This window comes from Mobula birostris, chromosome 5 (genome assembly GCF_030028105.1).
Source record: "Mobula birostris isolate sMobBir1 chromosome 5, sMobBir1.hap1, whole genome shotgun sequence".
Classification (NCBI taxonomy): Eukaryota; Metazoa; Chordata; class Chondrichthyes; order Myliobatiformes; family Myliobatidae; genus Mobula; species Mobula birostris.
The window spans coordinates 33,784,006-33,802,827 of NC_092374.1; the positions used below are offsets into that span (position 1 = coordinate 33,784,006).

Below are 18,822 nucleotides of genomic sequence, written 5' to 3' on the forward strand. Positions count from 1 at the left end.
CTCAGAAGTATCCAAAGCGGTATACCTGTTGCTGAGGGGAATGGCCACAAGGGGATCCTCACTGACTTCTTTCTGCCTTTACCTCTCTCAGTGTTCACCCATCTACTCCCCGAATTCTGTACTCTGGGTGTAATTGCCTGCTCAAAAGTTATATTTATCAAATGCTCTGCCTCCCGGATGATCCTAAATTCATCCAACTCCAGCTCCTTAATGCAGTCTTCTGTGAGCTGGAGTTGGTTGCACTTCCCACACTTCAATTGCAACAAAATCATATGAACCTTATCAGTCAAATCAGTTGTTTTATCATTTCTGTCCATTAACCCTATTTAAGTACAACATTGGCCATGTGACCTTTTCCAATTTCTGAGCCTCTATTTTCTCAAGCTTGTCTATGCCCCTCACCAACGCTCTTTGGGCTAAGATACAACTTCTCTAGACTCCAACCTCTTGACATTCAGCCTTCAACTCACTTGCCAGTTGCTCAAGTTGTTGACTATGGCACTGCTTTACTTTCTCCTGGATCTGCTCTGGAATGAAACACTCCTGTTCTCTAACCTGTTTGCCTGGATTAGAGAGCACATCTTAGGAGGAAAGTTTGAGTAAGCTAGGGTTTTCCTCTTTGGAGTGAAGGAGGATAGAATATAATAGGCATAGATAGCTTGGACAGCTAGTGCCGCTTTCCCAGGGCGGCAATGGCTAACATCAGATTTTAATGACAATGGAGGAAAAATGGAAGAAGTAAGCTTTTTTTTTAATATATACTCAAGAGAGTGGTAATGCACTGCTAGGGTGGTGATGCAGGCTGATATATTAGGGATATTAAAGACTCTCTTAGATAGGCATACAGAAGAAAGAAAAATGGAATCTTGTGGGCTATGTAGGAGGGAAGGGTTAGATTGATTGTGGAGTAAGTTACAAAACACTGTGGGCCAAAGGGCCCATAGTATATTGTACTGTATTATGCTCTATTCAAAAATGTGACATGGAATCTTTGTCTCACTGAGAAGACAGATAGGACAGCTTAAATCATGTTCACAGTTTAAAACGAGTCTTCTTGCAGAAAGAAGACCAAGAACAAATCTGTTAGCAAGTACATCTATGCACTTCTTACGAGACTTCGATGGCACTTTGATTTCTGCAGTTCCTGTTGGGTGTATTCTTTTGCTTTAAGAGCTATCTAGTCAGACACCAAAGTCCTTTATAGGTGGAGCGTGTTCTCCCACAACATGAGGCGGCTTCCAGCTGTTCCCACTCAGCGGGCTTTTTGTGAAGCAAGCTTGAATTAATTCTGACAGGAAGTGGGGAGCAAATAGCCCACTTAAGTCCTGGTCACTGTGGTTTTCAAGATAAATATTATCTCACACCAGCTCCAGATCAGCACGGGACAAGGAAAATAATAATGAAAATGCTGGCACCATAGAACTAAAAACTGAAAATGCTGGAATTTTATTACTCACTTCAGGTCTGACCTTGCTGATTTTATTTTAGATAACTCGGAATAATGTTTGAGCTACGGTAGAAGAGAGTTGCAGTTCAGCCAACTGTTTACCGTTGTCCCTAGCAGTATGGGACCATTGGCAAGCCTATGACTGGAACCTGCTCAGTCCCAGCATCTGTACATCTGCTTGAATTCTGCCAGCTGTTATGGCATATACCACAGAATTTGTAACAAAAGGTTATTTGAAATATAATTTGCACTTCCTTGAACTAGGATTTATCATCTAGTGTCAGATTAATCTGCACCATAAGAGCCTTCCATGCTATAAAAACCACTGCTTAGCTCTGATCCACTTTGATGGTCCACCAACAAAAAATTGTCAAAGCCTTGGCATTGTTTTTGTTTTAAAAGGGCACATATCCCACTTAGACCAAATGACCTGTTTCTGACCTGTAATATTCTCAGGTTCTACCAGAGCATTAAAAGCTTTTTTTTAATCTCTGGGTGCTGTGACCGAGCGAAGGTGGAGGGAGGAGACACAACTCCCAGTCATCTATTCTGATTCTGATTGAACTAATTGCAGATATGTGATTTGTGCAATTGCTTTACAGATACTGTGATATGGTGTTCTGGACCGCCATCACCTAGAGTTGAAGATCATGCCCACAGGTTTGGCACTAAACTCAGTATTGCTCCCTGCCTTCATTTATGCTTGAGAATTAGAGACAATAAGCAGCATCACAGATTCACTGTAAGAATATGCCAACCCATGTCAGTGTGCTCTCCCAGGCCAACACCCCCAGTATTGAGGTCTAGTTACACACAGTATGCGATACTGGGGGCGGGGATGGGGTAGGCATATCACTTATACACCAGAACACTGAAACAAACAGTCTACACCAGTTTCTATCATGAGATTACCTTGCATACATGGAAATGATGCAAGGATGAGCTCAAAGCTTCCACGTAAAAACAAAATGCTCACTTGTAAGCACATGTAAATGCCTAAATACTGCTGTGATTGAAGGAGCTTCTCTGTAGGACACTTCCTATAAATAAGGATCAGTTTCCAGCCAAGATTCAAGTGGGTCCCTGCTGGGCAACACGGCAGCTGCTATTTTAACAGAGAACTGTTTATCTGTATGTCTGCATTTTTAAACTTCAGAACTGGACAACACTTACATTCAATGGAAGTTCGTTAAAGCTCTGAACTTTTGGGAAAATCTTCAATATTCTGTGACACTTGGAACTCATTAAAAATAAAAATCTTGTTAATACTGCAAAAAATGTTTTTAGATACAATGAACTTTCTTAAAAATATTAAAACTTCATGAGTAACTCCACCTAACTTTGTCCTGGCAGTCAAAGTCTCCTTTATTCTTGTTCATTAGCACTGTAGTTGCACCAGGTTTAATCCAGCGCAAACTCAAAGTCAAGTATTCAGTGAGCCCAGCTATATCGGCGAAAGAAACTGACCGCATCATAAACTACCTAACCAGCTGGTCCATCAACCACCACTGCCCCTGCCGTGGAAGGGTCTCACTTCCTACAATGGCCTCATTGGCTATTTCAGAGCCCCCACAAAATCAGGAGGGGAAGTGAGTCATCTTGAAACCAAGGGGACTTCCGGAAATCATTAGAAATACTCAGATCAAGTATTACCTGTGAGAGAAAGATAATTATCATTTCAGGTCAGTGGCCTTGCATCCAAACTCAAAATTTACTACATTAGGATAGGCTACATTATGTCCATATGGGAATGACATAATGAGGCCTTTTTTTTAGGTCACCATAAATACTTTCCCTGCAGTGTGGAAATTCCAAAAGTGTAATGTTCTCTTAAGTACGCTGAACTTGAAATACATTAGTTCTCATTATCAATCCATAATTAGGGATACAGAATTCCCAAGGATAAAAAGAAAGCGGATGCTACTAAGACCTCCATCAATGGATCTGATAACCTCAAACAAATATAAATATGCCAATAATGTTTTGAAAGTGTCGAAGTGCATTAATAAGAACATTTAAATGCCTAAATACTGTTGATTGAAGGAGCCTCTCTGTAGGACACTTTCTATAAATAAGGATGTTTCCAGCCAAGATTCAAGTGGGTCCCCGCTGGGCGACACAGCAGCCGCTATTTTAACAGAGAACTGTTTATCTGTATGTCTACATTTTTAATTTCAGAACTGGACAACGCTTACATCAATATATTCAGTGGAAATAAGTTCAAGATTAAATTAGCTTTATTTGACGCACGTACATGGAAACGTACGGTGAAATGCATTGTTCAGCATCAACAGCCAACGCAGTCCAAGGATCACTTCCGATGCCCACAGCTCATTGACCCTAGCTGTACATCTTTGGAATGTGGGAGGAAACGGGAACACCCCAAGGAAACCCATGTGGACACAGGGAAAGTGGCCAAACTCCTTATGAGCAGCAGTGGGAATCGAACCGCCACACGCAAAGGCTGTTTCTTGCTCATGTGATGGGTTTCTCTATCAACTATATAATCTCTGATTGTAGGCTTCTACTCCCTTTCAAATACTATAAATAAAGGAAATATCAGTTAACACGGCAATATGAAAAATATCAAAAAATTATTATTTGAAATGTAATCCTGTCCAAGACCAGCTGTGAAGTAACCTGCCGTGCCCACAGTACAGTATATCAATAACAATGATGACATTAGTAGGGGGATGGTGGCGTGACAAGTAAATTCAACGATGATGAGGATGAAATTAGAGATATTAATTTTGAGGGGTTTGTTCCAGAAATGATGGGTCCTCCAGGTCAAGGGGAATCGACGTGGTGCTCAGCCTCCTTTTCAGAGGTGGTGACGTGGAGGGGAGTGGTTAGTTCTTCCTTTGAGCTGATAACCGTTGACCTAGTAGATGAGGGTTGGGAGGGAGAGGGAGTCTGGAAGCAAGGTGGTCGTGGGGAAGAGGCACGTGCTTGCGATCTTTCTGCTGCCTTATCTTGTGCACTGAGCATTGATGTGGAAACCTGTGCTGCAGCCTTCTTTAATTCCTTATAGATCTCTGCATAAGGAGTCAAAGCACGTTCTATATCCCTTTTGACTCGATTGCTACGCTCACAAGATGGATCATATTTAAACAGTAAATCCATCAATGCTTTCGATGCCCCCATGACCTCCGTCATCTTCTCAAGTGTCCAGATGGGGGATTCAGTATCTTCCTTCTCTTCGGCTGATTCCTCAGACTCACTTTGTACTAAATCTTCCAAACGTTCCATTGTTATCTCTTTTCTTTCAAGTAAGTCTGCAACCTCTTCCTCTGCCATGTCGGAGAATCCTTCTCCTCCAGTCCCACAAGGCACTTTAACGATGCGGTAAAGCAGCACGGACTTGGCCACGTTGCCCGCAGTGCTGCCACACATCAAGAGGGTCACACGATCCTTCACGGCCTTGAAGCCAGAAGCCCTTTTCTCCCTGTGTGAAATGTATGTTCGCATTGGCACACGCTTCCACCATGGTGCCATTTTGTCTGCATTAAAGACTTGTTCAGGTCTATGTCCTTTCCCTTCTGTACGTTCCTGCAACTTCTCTGGATAGCCTTCAGCAATCTCGTGATCTGCTGATGCTGTGTCCCCTCGTAAACTTACATTTTGCAACAAAAATCGCTTCCGGAAATTATCAAACCATCCTCTGCTAGCAGTAAATGTTCCTTTACTCATTGTCACACCCTCATCAGCAGCCTTCTCTTTCAGCACATGGTATAGTTCCAGAGCTTTGGCTTGGATTGATGCAAGATCAACAGGTGTGTTTTTCTGATTCATGTCCTCTATCCACATGCTTAAAGCCTTTTCCATTTTCACCATAACTTCATCTCGTAACACATGAGCTGATTTTGCACTTTTGGGATCACTAAAGGCTACACTTGCACGAATTTCTTTTGCTTTAGACTTGATTGAACGAATGGTTGATTCATTGACACCATAAAACCGCCCAACCGCAGCACCACTTAAGCCACTGTCCAATTTATTCAGGACTTCCAATTTCTGCGCCAATGTCATCACTTTCTTTGGTTTCCTTCGTATCTCACTTGTTGATTTACGTTTTGACATATTAACACTGTAAACAGCACGACTTAAAATACCGCAGGAAGAATCCACGTGCAATAAAAACATATGCTGGAAACTCAGCAGATCAGACAACGTCTGCGGGGAGATAATCAGTTAACGTTTCGTCTCATTATCAGAACTCCAGGTGTGGAACTGGACGAGACAAGTGTACAGAAACTCACATCCATCTGTAAGGCGATCCCGCTCTTTAGGTACTTCTGTTAAAATGGGAACTAGTGGTTTATTTCGCGAATACGAAGTCAGCGAATAACGAGGACTCACAGGAGTTCGTCAAAAAAGGGCGCTTGCGCAGCAGCGGAGAGGTGCCGAAAGTAACCTCTGGACCAATCACTTAACAGAGGTGGGATCACGGGACCCGGTGATCCGCGGCAGAAAGGCTGGATCTTGTGAATGAATGACCGGACCACATGATCAATCACATGACATCTCCCCGTATGTTTGTTGTCTTCCGGCTACTCAGCGATCTTCCGGGATTCGCGGAGGATGGAGCGGCTGCGGTTGCTGTTCTTTTTACTTTGCCTTCATCTTCTGCTTTCCGCTGCCGTTGGCTCCCGGCCGCACATTGTGTTCATCTTGGCCGATGACTTTGGTTGGAACGACATCGGGTATCACGGTTCTGAGATTCGAACCCCTGTCTTAGATAAGCTATCCAACCAGGGAGTCCGACTGGAGAATTACTATGTGCAGCCCCTGTGCACGCCGTCGCGTAGCCAGCTACTGACCGGCCGGTATCAGGTAAAATATGCTGGGTTCAGTGTCCTCGCATTTAGAGAACCTTTAAACAAATCGTCCTGCTGGGTCAGGTATGTGTGTGCGGAGGGAGTTGGGGATTAAACTAGAAATGCAATGATAGTGCCATAAAACGGATGTGAATCTTACTGGGTCTCTTTCGCCTTTAGAAGACTGAGGGGCGATTAGAAGACATCAAACTATGAAGAGTTTGGTAGAGTAGATTTAGAGAAAATATTTCTGCTTCTGGAGAAGTGTATCATTGGAGACTCTTAAGATCAGAATCAGGTTTATTATCACTGGCTTGTGATGTAAGTTTGTTAACTTAGCAGCAGCAGTTCAATGCAATATATAATCTAGCAGAGGGAAAAAAATAAAATAAAAAATAATAAAATAACAAGTAAATAATTTTCATATAAAAAAAGTCCAAAAACAGAAATAGTGTATATTTTTTAAAAAGTGGGGCAGTGTCCAGAGATTCATTGTCCATTTAGGAATTGGATGGCAGAGGGGAAGAAGCTGTTCCTGAATCACTGAGTGTGTGCCTTCAGGCTTCTGTACCTCCTATCTGATGGTAACAGTGAGAAAAGGGCATGCCCTGGGTGCTGAAGGTCCTTAATAATGGACGCTGCCTTTCTGAGACACCGCTCCCTAAAGATGTCCTGGGTACTTTGTAGGCTAGTACCCAAGATGGAGCTGACTAGATTTACAACCTTCTGCAGCTGCTTTTGGTCCTGTGCAGTAGCCCCCTACCGTGATCGGACAGTGATGCAGCCTGTCAGAATGCTCTCCAACGTACAACTATAGAAGTTTTTGAGTGTATTTGTTGACTTGCTAAATCTCTTCAATCTCCTAATAAAGTATAGCCGCTGTCTTGCCTTCTTTATAAATACTTCGATATGTTGGGACCAGGTTAGATCCCCAGAGATCTTGACACCCAGGAACTTGAATCTGCTTACTCTCTCCACTTCTGATCCGGCTAAGAGGATTGGTATGTGTTCCTTCATCTTACCCTTCCTGAAGTCTTACTGACGTTGAGTGCCAGGTTGTTGCTGTGGCACCATTCCACTAGTTGGCATATCTCACTCCTGTACGCCCTCTCGTCACCACCTGAGATTCCACCAACAATGGTTGTATTGTCAGTAAATTTATAGATGGTATTTCAGCTATGCCTAGCCACACAGTCATGTGTATACAAAGAGTAGAGCAATGGGCTAAGCACACACCCCTGAGCTGTTCCCTCTAAGCTGTGCACGTGCGCGCACACATATGTTTTTCAACCAGCGCACAAAAGAAATTAATGTGCGCACAAAAGGTTAGTTACTTAAAATAATGTAGTAATTAATATTTATACTTATTGAAAATAATCTTTCCACTAAACCTTTGTTAACTAGTTAGTCGGTTTTTCAAATGCCACAATGCACGTCAATAATTTACATCACCTCACCTTTCCTGTTCCGGTTTGTACAGCTGCATCACGGCGGCAGCCATCTTTGGCGGACATTGTTCATATCGTAAAGTTTACGAAGATCTGTTTCAAATCCTGTAGATAGCTTACTAAGTTTTTATTGAAAAAGATCAGTCAAATGACCCTGTGGCTAAATGCTGTCACAAGAAATTGATAAACATCACATACAAAGTAGCTTTACAGGTTTTAGGTAATGTCTTTGATGAACTGGCTGCACTGTGCAAGACTCTGCAAAAGAGTGGCCAGACACCGATTGATTCACTTCATTTTGCGCGAGGCAAAATTAACGAGATAAGAAAGCAGTATCTGGGAGACAATGTTTCGTGGAGTGACAAAGTTAAAGTTTTGCTAAGCCAACAACGTGAAGAAGACGTCACAGTAGATACAAGTTTGCTGTTGACTTTTATAAATAGTCTTTGTGTTCATTTAGAAGAAAGGTTTCCTGAAGATGAGATACAAGAATGGTCAGCTTTTGATTTCTCCGCAATTGCAGATTGTGACTTCACATTTGGTGATGAACAAGTTAATGACTTATTTCTAAAATATCATGATTTTCTAGCTGAAAATACTGTAATAGACAGTTTAATGATTTCAAATTTTCCGTGCAAGAAAAAATTAAATCCAAACTGATTTCGAACTTTGCACAGTTGGTGGACATTGGGGGAACCTTTCTTGCGTCTAGTGCGGACTGTGAGCGAGATTTTAGCCTAATGAATCAACTCAAAAACAAGCTGAGAAACCGTTTAGGTGAATGTCATTTGGATATGTTAATGAGAATCAAAAGCTATCAATTGGATGGAAGTTCTATTAGTCTAGATAGAGTTTACAAAGAACGGGTAAATGCCAAAGACAGGAGAGAGAAAAAATAACCGAGTGACTTAAATATGTATGTTATTTTGTTGTTATTCTGTGCAGTTTTGTCAAATATTTTGTAAACCTACATAAACTGTGCCATGTGTGCATTCAGTGCGCACATACTTTTGTCACAGGAAAAAAGTTTGCACGACATAAGATTTTTGTGCACACTGACTACTAAAAATTAGAGGGAACATTGCCTGAGGTGCACCGGTGTTGATTGTCAGCGAGGAGGATATATTATCACCAATCCGTACAGATTGCAGTCTTCCGGTTAGGAAGTCAAGGATCCAATTGCAGAGGGAGGTACAGAGGCCCAGGTTCTGCAACTTCTCAATCAGGATTGTGGGAACGATGGTATTAAATGCCGAGCTATAGTCGATGAACAGCATCCTGACGTATGTGTTTGTGTTGTCCAGGTGGTCTAAGGCCACGTGAAAAGCCATGGAGATTGCGTCTGCCCTTGACCTGCTGTGGTGATAGGCAAATTGCAGTGGGTCCAGGTCCTTGCTGAAGCAGCAGTTCAGTCGGCTACCGGGTGACAGTCATCAAGGCAGCCCACAGTATTCTTCTTAGTTACTGGCATAATTGTTGTCTTTTTGAAGCAAGTGGGAACTTCCGCCCGTAGCAGTGAGAGGTTGAAAATGTCCTTGAAAACTCCCGCTAGTTGGATGGCAGAGGTTTTCAGAGCCTTACCAGGTACTCTATCGGGACCTTCTGCCTTGTGAGGGTTCACTCTCTGTAAAGTCAGCCTAACATCGACCTCTGAGACAGAGATCACAGGGTCATCAGGTGCAGCAGGGATCTTCACAGCTGTAGTTGTGTTCTCCCTTTCAAAACGTGCATAGAAGGCGTTGAGTTCATCTGGTAGTGAAGCATCGCTGACATTCATGCTAACAACAGGAATTCTGCAGATGCTGGAAATTCAAGCAACATACATAAAAGTTGCTGGTGAACACAGCAGGCCAGGCAGCATCTCTAGGAAGAGGTGCAGTCGACGTTTCAGGCCGAGACCCTGAGTTAGTCCTGACGAAGGGTCTCGGCCTGAAACGTCGACTGCACCTCTTCCTAGAGATGCTGCCTGGCCTGCTGCGTTCACCAGCAACTTTTATGTGTGTTGCTGCCATTCATGCTATTGGATTTCACTTTGTAGGTAGTAATGTCTTGCAGACCCTGCCAGAGTTGCCGTGCAGCTGATATCGCCTCCAACCTCGTTCGAAATTGTCTCTTTGCCCTTGAAGTAGCCCTCCGCAAATCATACCTGGTTTTCTGGTGCAAGCCTGGGTTATCAGACTTGAATGCCACAGATCTAGCCTTCAGCAGATGACGTACCTCCTGGTTCATCCACTCATCCATGGCTACAAGAATTTAGTACAAGATAGTCACCAAGAGAATTTGGGATAAACTTCTTTATACAGCAGATGGTGAGAATCTGGAACTTGCTACTGCAGGAATTGTTAAAGCTAAGTACAGATGTATTTGAGGAGAGTCTGGATTAGAGTATAATGAATTTGGGAATAAAGTTAATGCTAATATCTTTAACAAAGGAAATGACAGATGGGGGTTTAAGTGGTGTATAAATCCTGTTATAGACTGAAAGGTCTGTTTATGAACTATTTTGTGCACTACTCTGGTGAAGTTATGGACAGCTCAATGTGGGAATGGAACGGAATTTAATTGGAGCTGAGGGTGGACATCACAGATTGCGTGTAGGCGATGCAGTTGGTCTCACCAATGTGAAGGAGGACATATTAAGAGCACCAAGTGCAGTAGATGAGGTTAAGGGAGAATCACAAGTACCTTTGCCTTATTGGAGCTGTTGTTTAGAGCTCAGGTTGTTGGAGAAAGAGGAGGTGCAAGAGCAATTGTAGGAAAAGTGTCAGGGGCCAAGGAATGGTGGTTGGGAAGGAGGAGGAGATGTCACTGGTGGTGGAGTCCCATTGCAGAGGGTGGAAATTACAAAGGATATTGTATAGGACATGGACGGTTCCAGGGGGAAAGGTGACATCTAGAGAGGTGGTGGTAGTAAAGCTACAAGCAGAGCAGGCTCCATCAGTCACAGTAAAAGAGAAGCCAAATTTCCTGGAAAAGGGGGATACTTCAGCTGGACGGCCTCATGCAGAAAGGAGATGCAGCAGAAACGTAGAAATTGGGAGAAAGGGGTGGCACACAGTCAAGAGACAGGGTGGGAAGAGGTGTAGTCTAGGTGGCTGCAGGAGTCGGTGGTTTCACAGTAGATATCAACGGATGACTTACATCCTGAACTGGAGACCGAATTCTAGAAAGTTCAGAGTACATTTATTATCAAATTATGTACTACCTAGAGATTCATTTCTTGCAGCCAGTTACAGGAAATAAAATAGAAATTTACAACAAAAACTTTACAAAGTTGGACACAGACTGACAGACAACCAATGTGTAAGAGAAGACAAACAGTGCAAGTAAAACTAATACTGAGAAACTGAGTTGTAAAGAGTCCTTGAAGGAGAGTCTGCAGATCCTAGAATCAGTTCAGAGTAGTGATGAATGAAGTTATCCGCACCGGTTCAAGAGCCTGGTGGTTGAAGGGTAGGAACTGTTTCAGAACCTGGCAGTGTGGGACCTGAGACTTCAGTACCTCCTGCCCAATGGTAGAGGGCATGGGCGGATAGTAGAGAACCTTTGATGATGGATGCTGCTTTCTTGTGGCAGTGCTCCATGTAACTGTAATCAATGGTGGGGAGGCATTTGGGTGATCTGGATGATGGGGTGGTAAATTGGATGAGTAAGTATGCAGATGATACTAAAATAGGTGGCATTGTGGATAATGAAGTAGGCTGTCAAAGCTTGCAGAGAGATTTAGGCCAGTTAGAAGAGTGGGCTGAAAGATGGCAGATGGAGTTTAATGCTGATAAATGTGAGGTGCTACATTTTGGTATGACTAATCAAAATAGGACATACATGGTAAATGGTAGGGCATTGAAGAATGCAGTAGAACAGAGGGATCTAGGAATAATGGTGCATAGTTCCCTGAAGGTGGAATCTCATGTGGATAGGGTGGTGAAGAAAGCTTTTGGTATGCTGGCCTTTATAAATCAGAGCATTGAGTATAAGAGTTGGGATGTAATGTTGAAATTGTACAAGGCGTTGGTGAGGCCAAATTTGGAGTATTGTGTACAGTTCTGGTCACCGAATTATAGGAAAGATGTCAGCGAAATAGAGTACAGAGAAGATTTACTAGGATGTTACCTGGGTTTCATCACCTAAGTTACAGAAAAAGGTTGAACAAGTTGGGTCTTTATTCTTTGGAACATAGAATGTTGAGGGGGGACTTGATAGAGGTATTTAAAATTATAAGGGGGATAGATAGGGTTGACGTGGATAGGCTTTTTCCATTGAGAGTAGGGGAGATTCAAACAAGAGGACATGAGTTGAGAGTTAAAGGGCAAAAGTTTAGGGGTAACATGAGGGGGAACTTCTTTACTCAGAGAGTGGTGGCTGTGTGGAATGAGTTTCCAGCAGAAGTGGTTGAGGCAGGTTCGATATTGTCATTTAAAGTTAAATTGGATAGCTATATGGACAGGAGAGGAATGGAGGGTTATGGGCTGAGTGCAGGTCGGTGGGACTAGGTGAGAGTAAGCGTTCGGCATGGACTAGAAGGGCCGAGGTGGCCAGTCTCTGTGCTGTAATTGTTATATAGTTATTTGGCTCTGATGGACTGGGCTGTGTCCACAACTTTCTGTAGCCTTTTCTGTTCCTGGTCATTGTTGTTTCCAAACCAGGCTGTGATGCAACCAGTCAGGATACTCTGCATGGTGCATCTATATTAGTTTCAATATAATTATGGAGAAGGATAGGTCTGGACCCAGAATTGAGATTTTTGATTGGAGAAAGGCTAACTTTGAGGAGATACGAAAGGATTTAGAAGGGGTGGATTGGGACAATTTGTTTTATGGGAAGGATGTAATAGAGAAATGGAGGTTATTTAAAGGTGAAATTTTGAGGGTACAGAATCTTTCTGTTCCTGTCAGGTTGAAAGGAAAGGTTAAAAGTTTGAGAGAGCCATGGTTTTCAAGGGATATTGGAAACTTGGTTCGAAAAAAGAGAGTTATCTACAATAAATATAGGCAGCATGGAGTAAATGAGGTGCTCGAGGAATATAAAGAATGTAAAAAGAATCTTAAAGAAATTAGAAAAGCTAAAAGAAGATACGAGGTTACTTTGGCAAGTAAGGTGAAAATAAATCCGAAGGGTTTCTACAGTTGTATTAATAGCAAAAGGATAGTGAGGGATAAAATTGGTTCCTTAGGGAATCAGAGTGGACAGCTATGTGTGGAGCCAAAAGAGATGGGGGAGATTTTGAACAATTTCTTTTCTTCGGTATTCACTGAGGAGAAGGATATTGAATTGTGTAAGGTAAGGAAATCAGGTAGGGAAGTTATGGAAACTTTGATGATTAAAGAAGAGGAAGTACTGGAGCTTTTAAGGGATATAAAAGTGGATAAGTTTCCAGGTCCTGACAGGATATTCCCTAGGACCTTGAGGGAGGTTAGTGTAGAAATAGCAGGGGCTCTGACAGAAATATTTCAAATGTCATTAGAAACGGGGATGGTGCTGGAGGATTGGCATATTGCTCATGTGGTTCCATTGTTTAAAAAGGGTTCTAAGAGTAAACCTAGCAATTATCAGCCTGTGAGTTTGATGTCAGTGGTGGGTAATTTGATGGAAAGTATTCTTAGAGATGGTATATATAATTATCTGGATAAATAGGGTCTGATTAGGAGCAGTCAACATGGATTTGTGCATGGAAGGTCAGGTTTGACAAATCTTATTGAATTCTTTGTGGAGGTTACTGGGAAAGTTGACGAGGGTAAAGTGATAGATGTTGTCTATCTGGACTTCAGTAAGGCCTTTGACAAGGTTCCACACGGAAGGTTAGTTAGGAAGGTTCAATCGTTAGGTATTAGTCCCCTTTTATTGTTATTTAGTAATGCGTGCATTAAGAAATGATACATTATTTCCTCCGGTGTGATATCACAAAACACAGGACAAACCAAGACTGAAAAAACTGACAAAACCACATAATTATACATATGGTTACAAACAGTGTAACAATACCATAACTTGATGAAGAAAGTCCATGAGCACAGTAAAGTTCAAAGTTTCTCAAATGTCCCACATCTCATGCAGACGGGAGAAGGAAGAAAAACTCTCCCTGCTATGCCGACCACAATCTGACTCTGAGTCATCCGAAAACTTCGAGCTCTGATCAGCTCTCCAACACCAAGTACTGAGCGGCATCTCTGCAGAACGATTCGACCTCCTTCTCTGTCGCCTAAAGCAGGCAAGGCCGGGGATTTTGAGGCCTACCCCCCGAAAGATTCCCGACCACACAGTAACGACAGCAGTGGACGGGCGTTTCAGAAATTTCTCCAGATGTTCCTCTGTGCTTTCACGTCCATTCTCCATCAAATCAGAATTGCCCATGGCCCCTATTTAACAGATATGACATCATTTTTCACCGGAGAGCTGAGCACGCGCAGCGCGCTGCCATCTTCTCCTCCCACCGATTAATATTGAAGTAGTAAAATGTGGCTGGATGGGAGACGCCAGAGGGTAGTGGTGGATAACTGTTTGTCAGATTGGAGGCCGGTGACTGGTGGTGTGCCTCAGGGATCTGTACTGTGTCCAATGTTGTTTGTCATATATATTAATGATCTGGATAATGGGATGGTAAATTGGATTAGTAAGTATGCAGATAATACCAAGATAGGTGGCGTTGTGGATAATGAGGTGGGTTTTCAAAGCCTGCAGAGAGAATTAGGCCAGTTAGAAGAGTGGGCTGAAAGATGGCAGATGGAGTTTAATGCTGATAAATGTGAGGTGCTACATTTTGGTAGGACTAATCAAAATAGGACATACATAGTAAATGGTAGGGCTTTGAAGAATGCTGTAGAACAGAGGGATCTAGGAATAATGGTGCTTAGTTCCCTGAAAGTGGAAGGTTGAGGGAGGACTTGATAGAGGTATTTAAAATTATGAGGGGGATAGATAGAGTTGATGTGGATAGGCTTTTTCCATTGAGAGTGGGGGAGATTCAAACAAGAGGACATGAGTTGAGAGTTATGGGGCCACCTCCAACGGGATCCCACCACTAAGCACATCTTTCCCTCCACACCCCCCCCACTTTCCACAGGGATCGCTCCCTACGCGACTCCCTTGTCCATTCGTCCCCCCCATCCCTCCCCACTGATCTCCCTCCTGGCACTTATCCGTGTAAGCGGAACAAGTGCTACACATGCCCTTACACTTCCTCCCTTACCACCATTCAGGGCCCCAAACAGTCCTTCCAGGTGAGGTGACACTTCACCTGTGAGTCGGCTGGTGTGATATACTGCGTCTGGTGCTCCCGATGTGGCCTTCTATATATTGGCGAGACCCGACGCAGACTGGGAGACCGCTTTGCTGAACACCTACGCTCTGTCCACCAGAGAAAACAAGATCTCTCAGTGGCCACACATTTTAATTCCATGTCCCATTCCCATTCTGATATGTCTATCCACGGCCTCCTGTACTGTCAAGATGAAGCCACACTCAGGTTGGAGGAACAACACCTTATATTCCATCCGGGTAGCCTCCAACCTGATGGCATGAACATTCAGTTCTCAAACTTCCGCTAATGCCCGACCTCGCCCTCGTACCCCATCCGTTATTTATTTATATACACACACACATTCTTTTTTTCTCTCTCCCCTTTTTCTCCCTCTGTCCCTCTCACTATACCCCTTACCCATCCTCTGGGTTTTTTCCCCCTCTCCCCCTTTTCCTTCTCCCTGGGCCTCCTGTCCCATGATCCTCTCATATCCCTTTTGCCAATCACCTGTCCAGCTCTTGGCTCCATCCCTCCCCCTCCTGTCTTCTCCTATCATTTTGGATCTCCCCCTCCCACTTTCAAATCTCTTACTAGCTCTTCTTTCAGTTAGTCCTGACGAAGGGTCTCAGCCCGAAACGTCGACTGTACCTCTTCCTAGAGATGCTGCCTGGCCTGCTGCGTTCACCAGCAACTTTGATGTGTCTTGTTGTATGGTTATATGGCTATATAGGTTCGTCAAAGCTTTCGGTGATGTGTTGAGTCTATGCAAACTTCTCAGACAGTTGAAGCATCAACAATAGTAGAAGTGTGATTGTGTCTTCTTTGTGATTACACCTTTCTAGTAATTGCATTTGTGTGCTGTCAGAAATGGTCCATGTGAATTTGAGAGAGGTGCTGTTGAGGGCAGCCATGGAATTGGAGACTAATGGAAAACTTTGAGTTCAATGGGGAGCCTAGAGAAAAGGAAGCCTGAGGGAATGGAGAAAAACAAGCAGAGAGTATACTGGTTCTTGAATTTTATTAGCATGTTGGCTTGCAAAATAAAATATGAAGAATAATCTAGAAAATTAATAAGGAGCTTACAGATGACCCGAGAGACATGCACATGAGGGAGTAATTAACGTTAGAAATGTAACAACACAAATTCTAAGGTAGGATGTTGAGTTTCATATCAAAGCTAATTAATGTGCTAGGATCAATAAATACTGGAAACATTTAACGACAAGAAAGAGGTGTGGTTAATTGGAGTAGGGGTCCCAAGTTGGACAATATCTTGGCAGAGATGGAGGCTAGCTGCCCCGGTCGCTTCCCACCATTCTCTGCTGAACGTCGGCGCCAAAGAACCCCGTTCCTCTTTGCCATGCTTCTCTCCCCAGTCCGCTATCCTACTGTAATTGTTCATGCTGCCTCAGTCGTAAGGAGTGAGATGAGCATTGTGACTAAGAAAATCCCTATGCTTCAACAGCAGCATATAATGGCGTGCACCCAGTGGCCATTTATTAGGTATGTCCCATACCTAATAAAGTGACACTGCGTGCTTATGTTCATGGTCTTCTGTTACTGGATCACATCCACTTCAAGGTTCGATATGTGTGTTCAGAGATGCTCTTCTGCACACCGCCATTGTAACACGTAATTATTTGAGTTACTGTCACCTTCCTGTCAGCTTGAACCAGTCTGGCCATTGTGCTCTGACCTCTTAATAAAAGGGTGTTTTTGCCCTCAAAACTGCTGCTCACTTGATGTTTTTTTGTTTTTTCACACCATTCTCTTGTAAACTCTAGAGACTGTTGTGCATGAAAATCAAATCCCAGGTCAGCAGTTTCTGAGATACTCAAACCACTTTACCTAGCACCAACAATCATTCCATGAGAAAGTCACTTAGATCGTATTTCTTCCCCACTGATGTTTGGTCTGAACAACTGTACCCTTTGACCATGTTTGCATGCTTTTACGTATCGAGTTGCCGCCACGTTATTGGCTGGTGTACCTAATGAAGTGGCCACTGTGTGTATCTGATGTTGTGGTTTCTGACACAATGTCTCAGCCAGTGACAAATAAACGCCACTAGGTGGTGCTGCTCCTCCACACTTCAACTCTGTGTCATGCATCTTCTAATATTGTTCCGGGGGTTAGCGGAACCAGGGGAGAAGTGGATTTTGAATAAGTTTATTATTTTTACTGCATGTCTCAATTTACAGTTGCAGTTCCAGGAGCTCAGATACCACAATGAGGAACCAAATGGTTGCATACATTTTTTGACGTTAAAGTTGAGAGAACAAATGGTAAAAAATCGGTGGCAGTATGGTGGGAATTACTGTTACTTCACAATTCCTAATATCAGGGTTCAATATTGATCTCTTCGTTGACTGTCTAGTATATGCACATCCTCCTTGTGACTTCCTGGGGTTCCACTAAGTGCTCTGGCTTACTCCCTTGTCCCAAAGATGACTCGTAGATTAATTGGCCAGTAGTGAAGGTGGATGGTAAAAGAGTCAGAGAATTGCTGGATAAGAGTGAGTGAGATATATATAAAATGTTGGGATTGCTCCTTCAACGAGACAGCTTGGAACCCGACATCCTCCTGTGACGTAATAGATAGCCGACTCAGTGGGGGAAGGCTGTTGCTACACCTATCACTTTCCACCTTGTACTCTTTCCCCTCCCCCACCTTTTTGCTGGCTTCCTCCCCGTTCCTTTCCAATCCTGATGAAGGATCTCGGTCTGAAACGTCGACTCTTTATTTCATTCCATAGGTGCTGCCTGACCTGATGAATTCCTCCACCATTTTGTGTTTGTTTTTCAATCCATTCTTTTTAATTAACATCTTGAATTAACAATAACTTTGTGCCTATTTGTATGATGTTATCGTCAGTTCTATTTTAAGTCTCAGGTAATTTGAACTCTACAATAGTGGTTTCCTTTGAGGGGACAAAAAAAACACATAAAAGTAATCTGAACTGTAGACTAAGAGGGTAAAGGGCTCCCATCAAGTCAAACATAAGACGTGTTCTTAGACTAAAAGTGCCAGCTGTACAACAAGGCTTAAAATTATCAGAAGAGAGGGCGACTGTGGTCTTATCTGAACATTCCATGGAGGTAGTGTGTTAATCAAGTTACTTTTTTTTAATCCAAATTCAGATTAACAAAAACAATATCCTTTGTTTTTAATGGTTGAGAACAAAAGCAACCTTGAACTTCTGAGAAAGCTAGATCTGAAGTTTATTTTCCACAAGATCAAAAGGAGTGCTGGCTGGCATCAGCCCGAATGCACACCAGGCTCAAACCTGGTAAACATTGCCGGTGTGAATGTCCCCTGCCCACTACAGTGACGGGGTAATATACGAGGTGTGATTGATAAGTTCATGACCAAAGGTAGAAGGAGTCAATTTTAGAAAACCTAGCGCATTTATTTTTCAACATAGTTCCCTCCTACATATACACACTTAGTCCAGAGATCGTGGAGCATACGGATCCCTTCTTTGTAGGAGTGGTCCACAGCAGAGGTGATTGATAAGTTCATGGCCTTAGGTAGAAGGAGATGAGTTATACAGCTCTTGTTACATGCACGTGCAGTTCAACTCTTTGAGTGATTATGCAGAAAGTTTGAAGTTAATAACTCATCGCCTTCTACCTTAGGCCACGAACTTATCAATCACCCCTGCTGTGGACCACTTTCTGGAGGTCCAAGACGCCGACTTCTACGAAGAAGGGATCCGTATGCTCCACGATTGCTGGACTAAGTGTGTAAATGGAGGAAAAATAAATGTGCTAGGTTTTCTAAAATTGACTCCTTCTACCTTAGGCCACGAACTTATCAATCACCCCTTGTAGTTTAATATATGTTTTGGTAATGTAGATGAGCATTTTAAT

The 18,822-nt window shown here is 43.0% G+C and overlaps 1 protein-coding gene across 2 annotated transcripts in view; it reads left to right on the plus strand.

Annotated features, from left to right (window-relative positions):
* The first annotated feature begins 5,994 nt into the window (after window positions 1-5,994).
* arsb (arylsulfatase B) overlaps window positions 5,995-18,822 on the plus strand; it is a 93,056-nt gene continuing 80,228 nt past the window's right edge. The window contains exon 1 of one of the 2 annotated variants that reach the window (XM_072257841.1): window positions 5,995-6,280. In XM_072257841.1, coding sequence (XP_072113942.1) covers window positions 6,029-6,280 — 252 coding nt within the window. In that variant the 5' untranslated portion in view covers window positions 5,995-6,028. The remainder of the gene's footprint in view (window positions 6,281-18,822) is intronic. The other variant, XM_072257840.1, reaches the window with a different exon arrangement.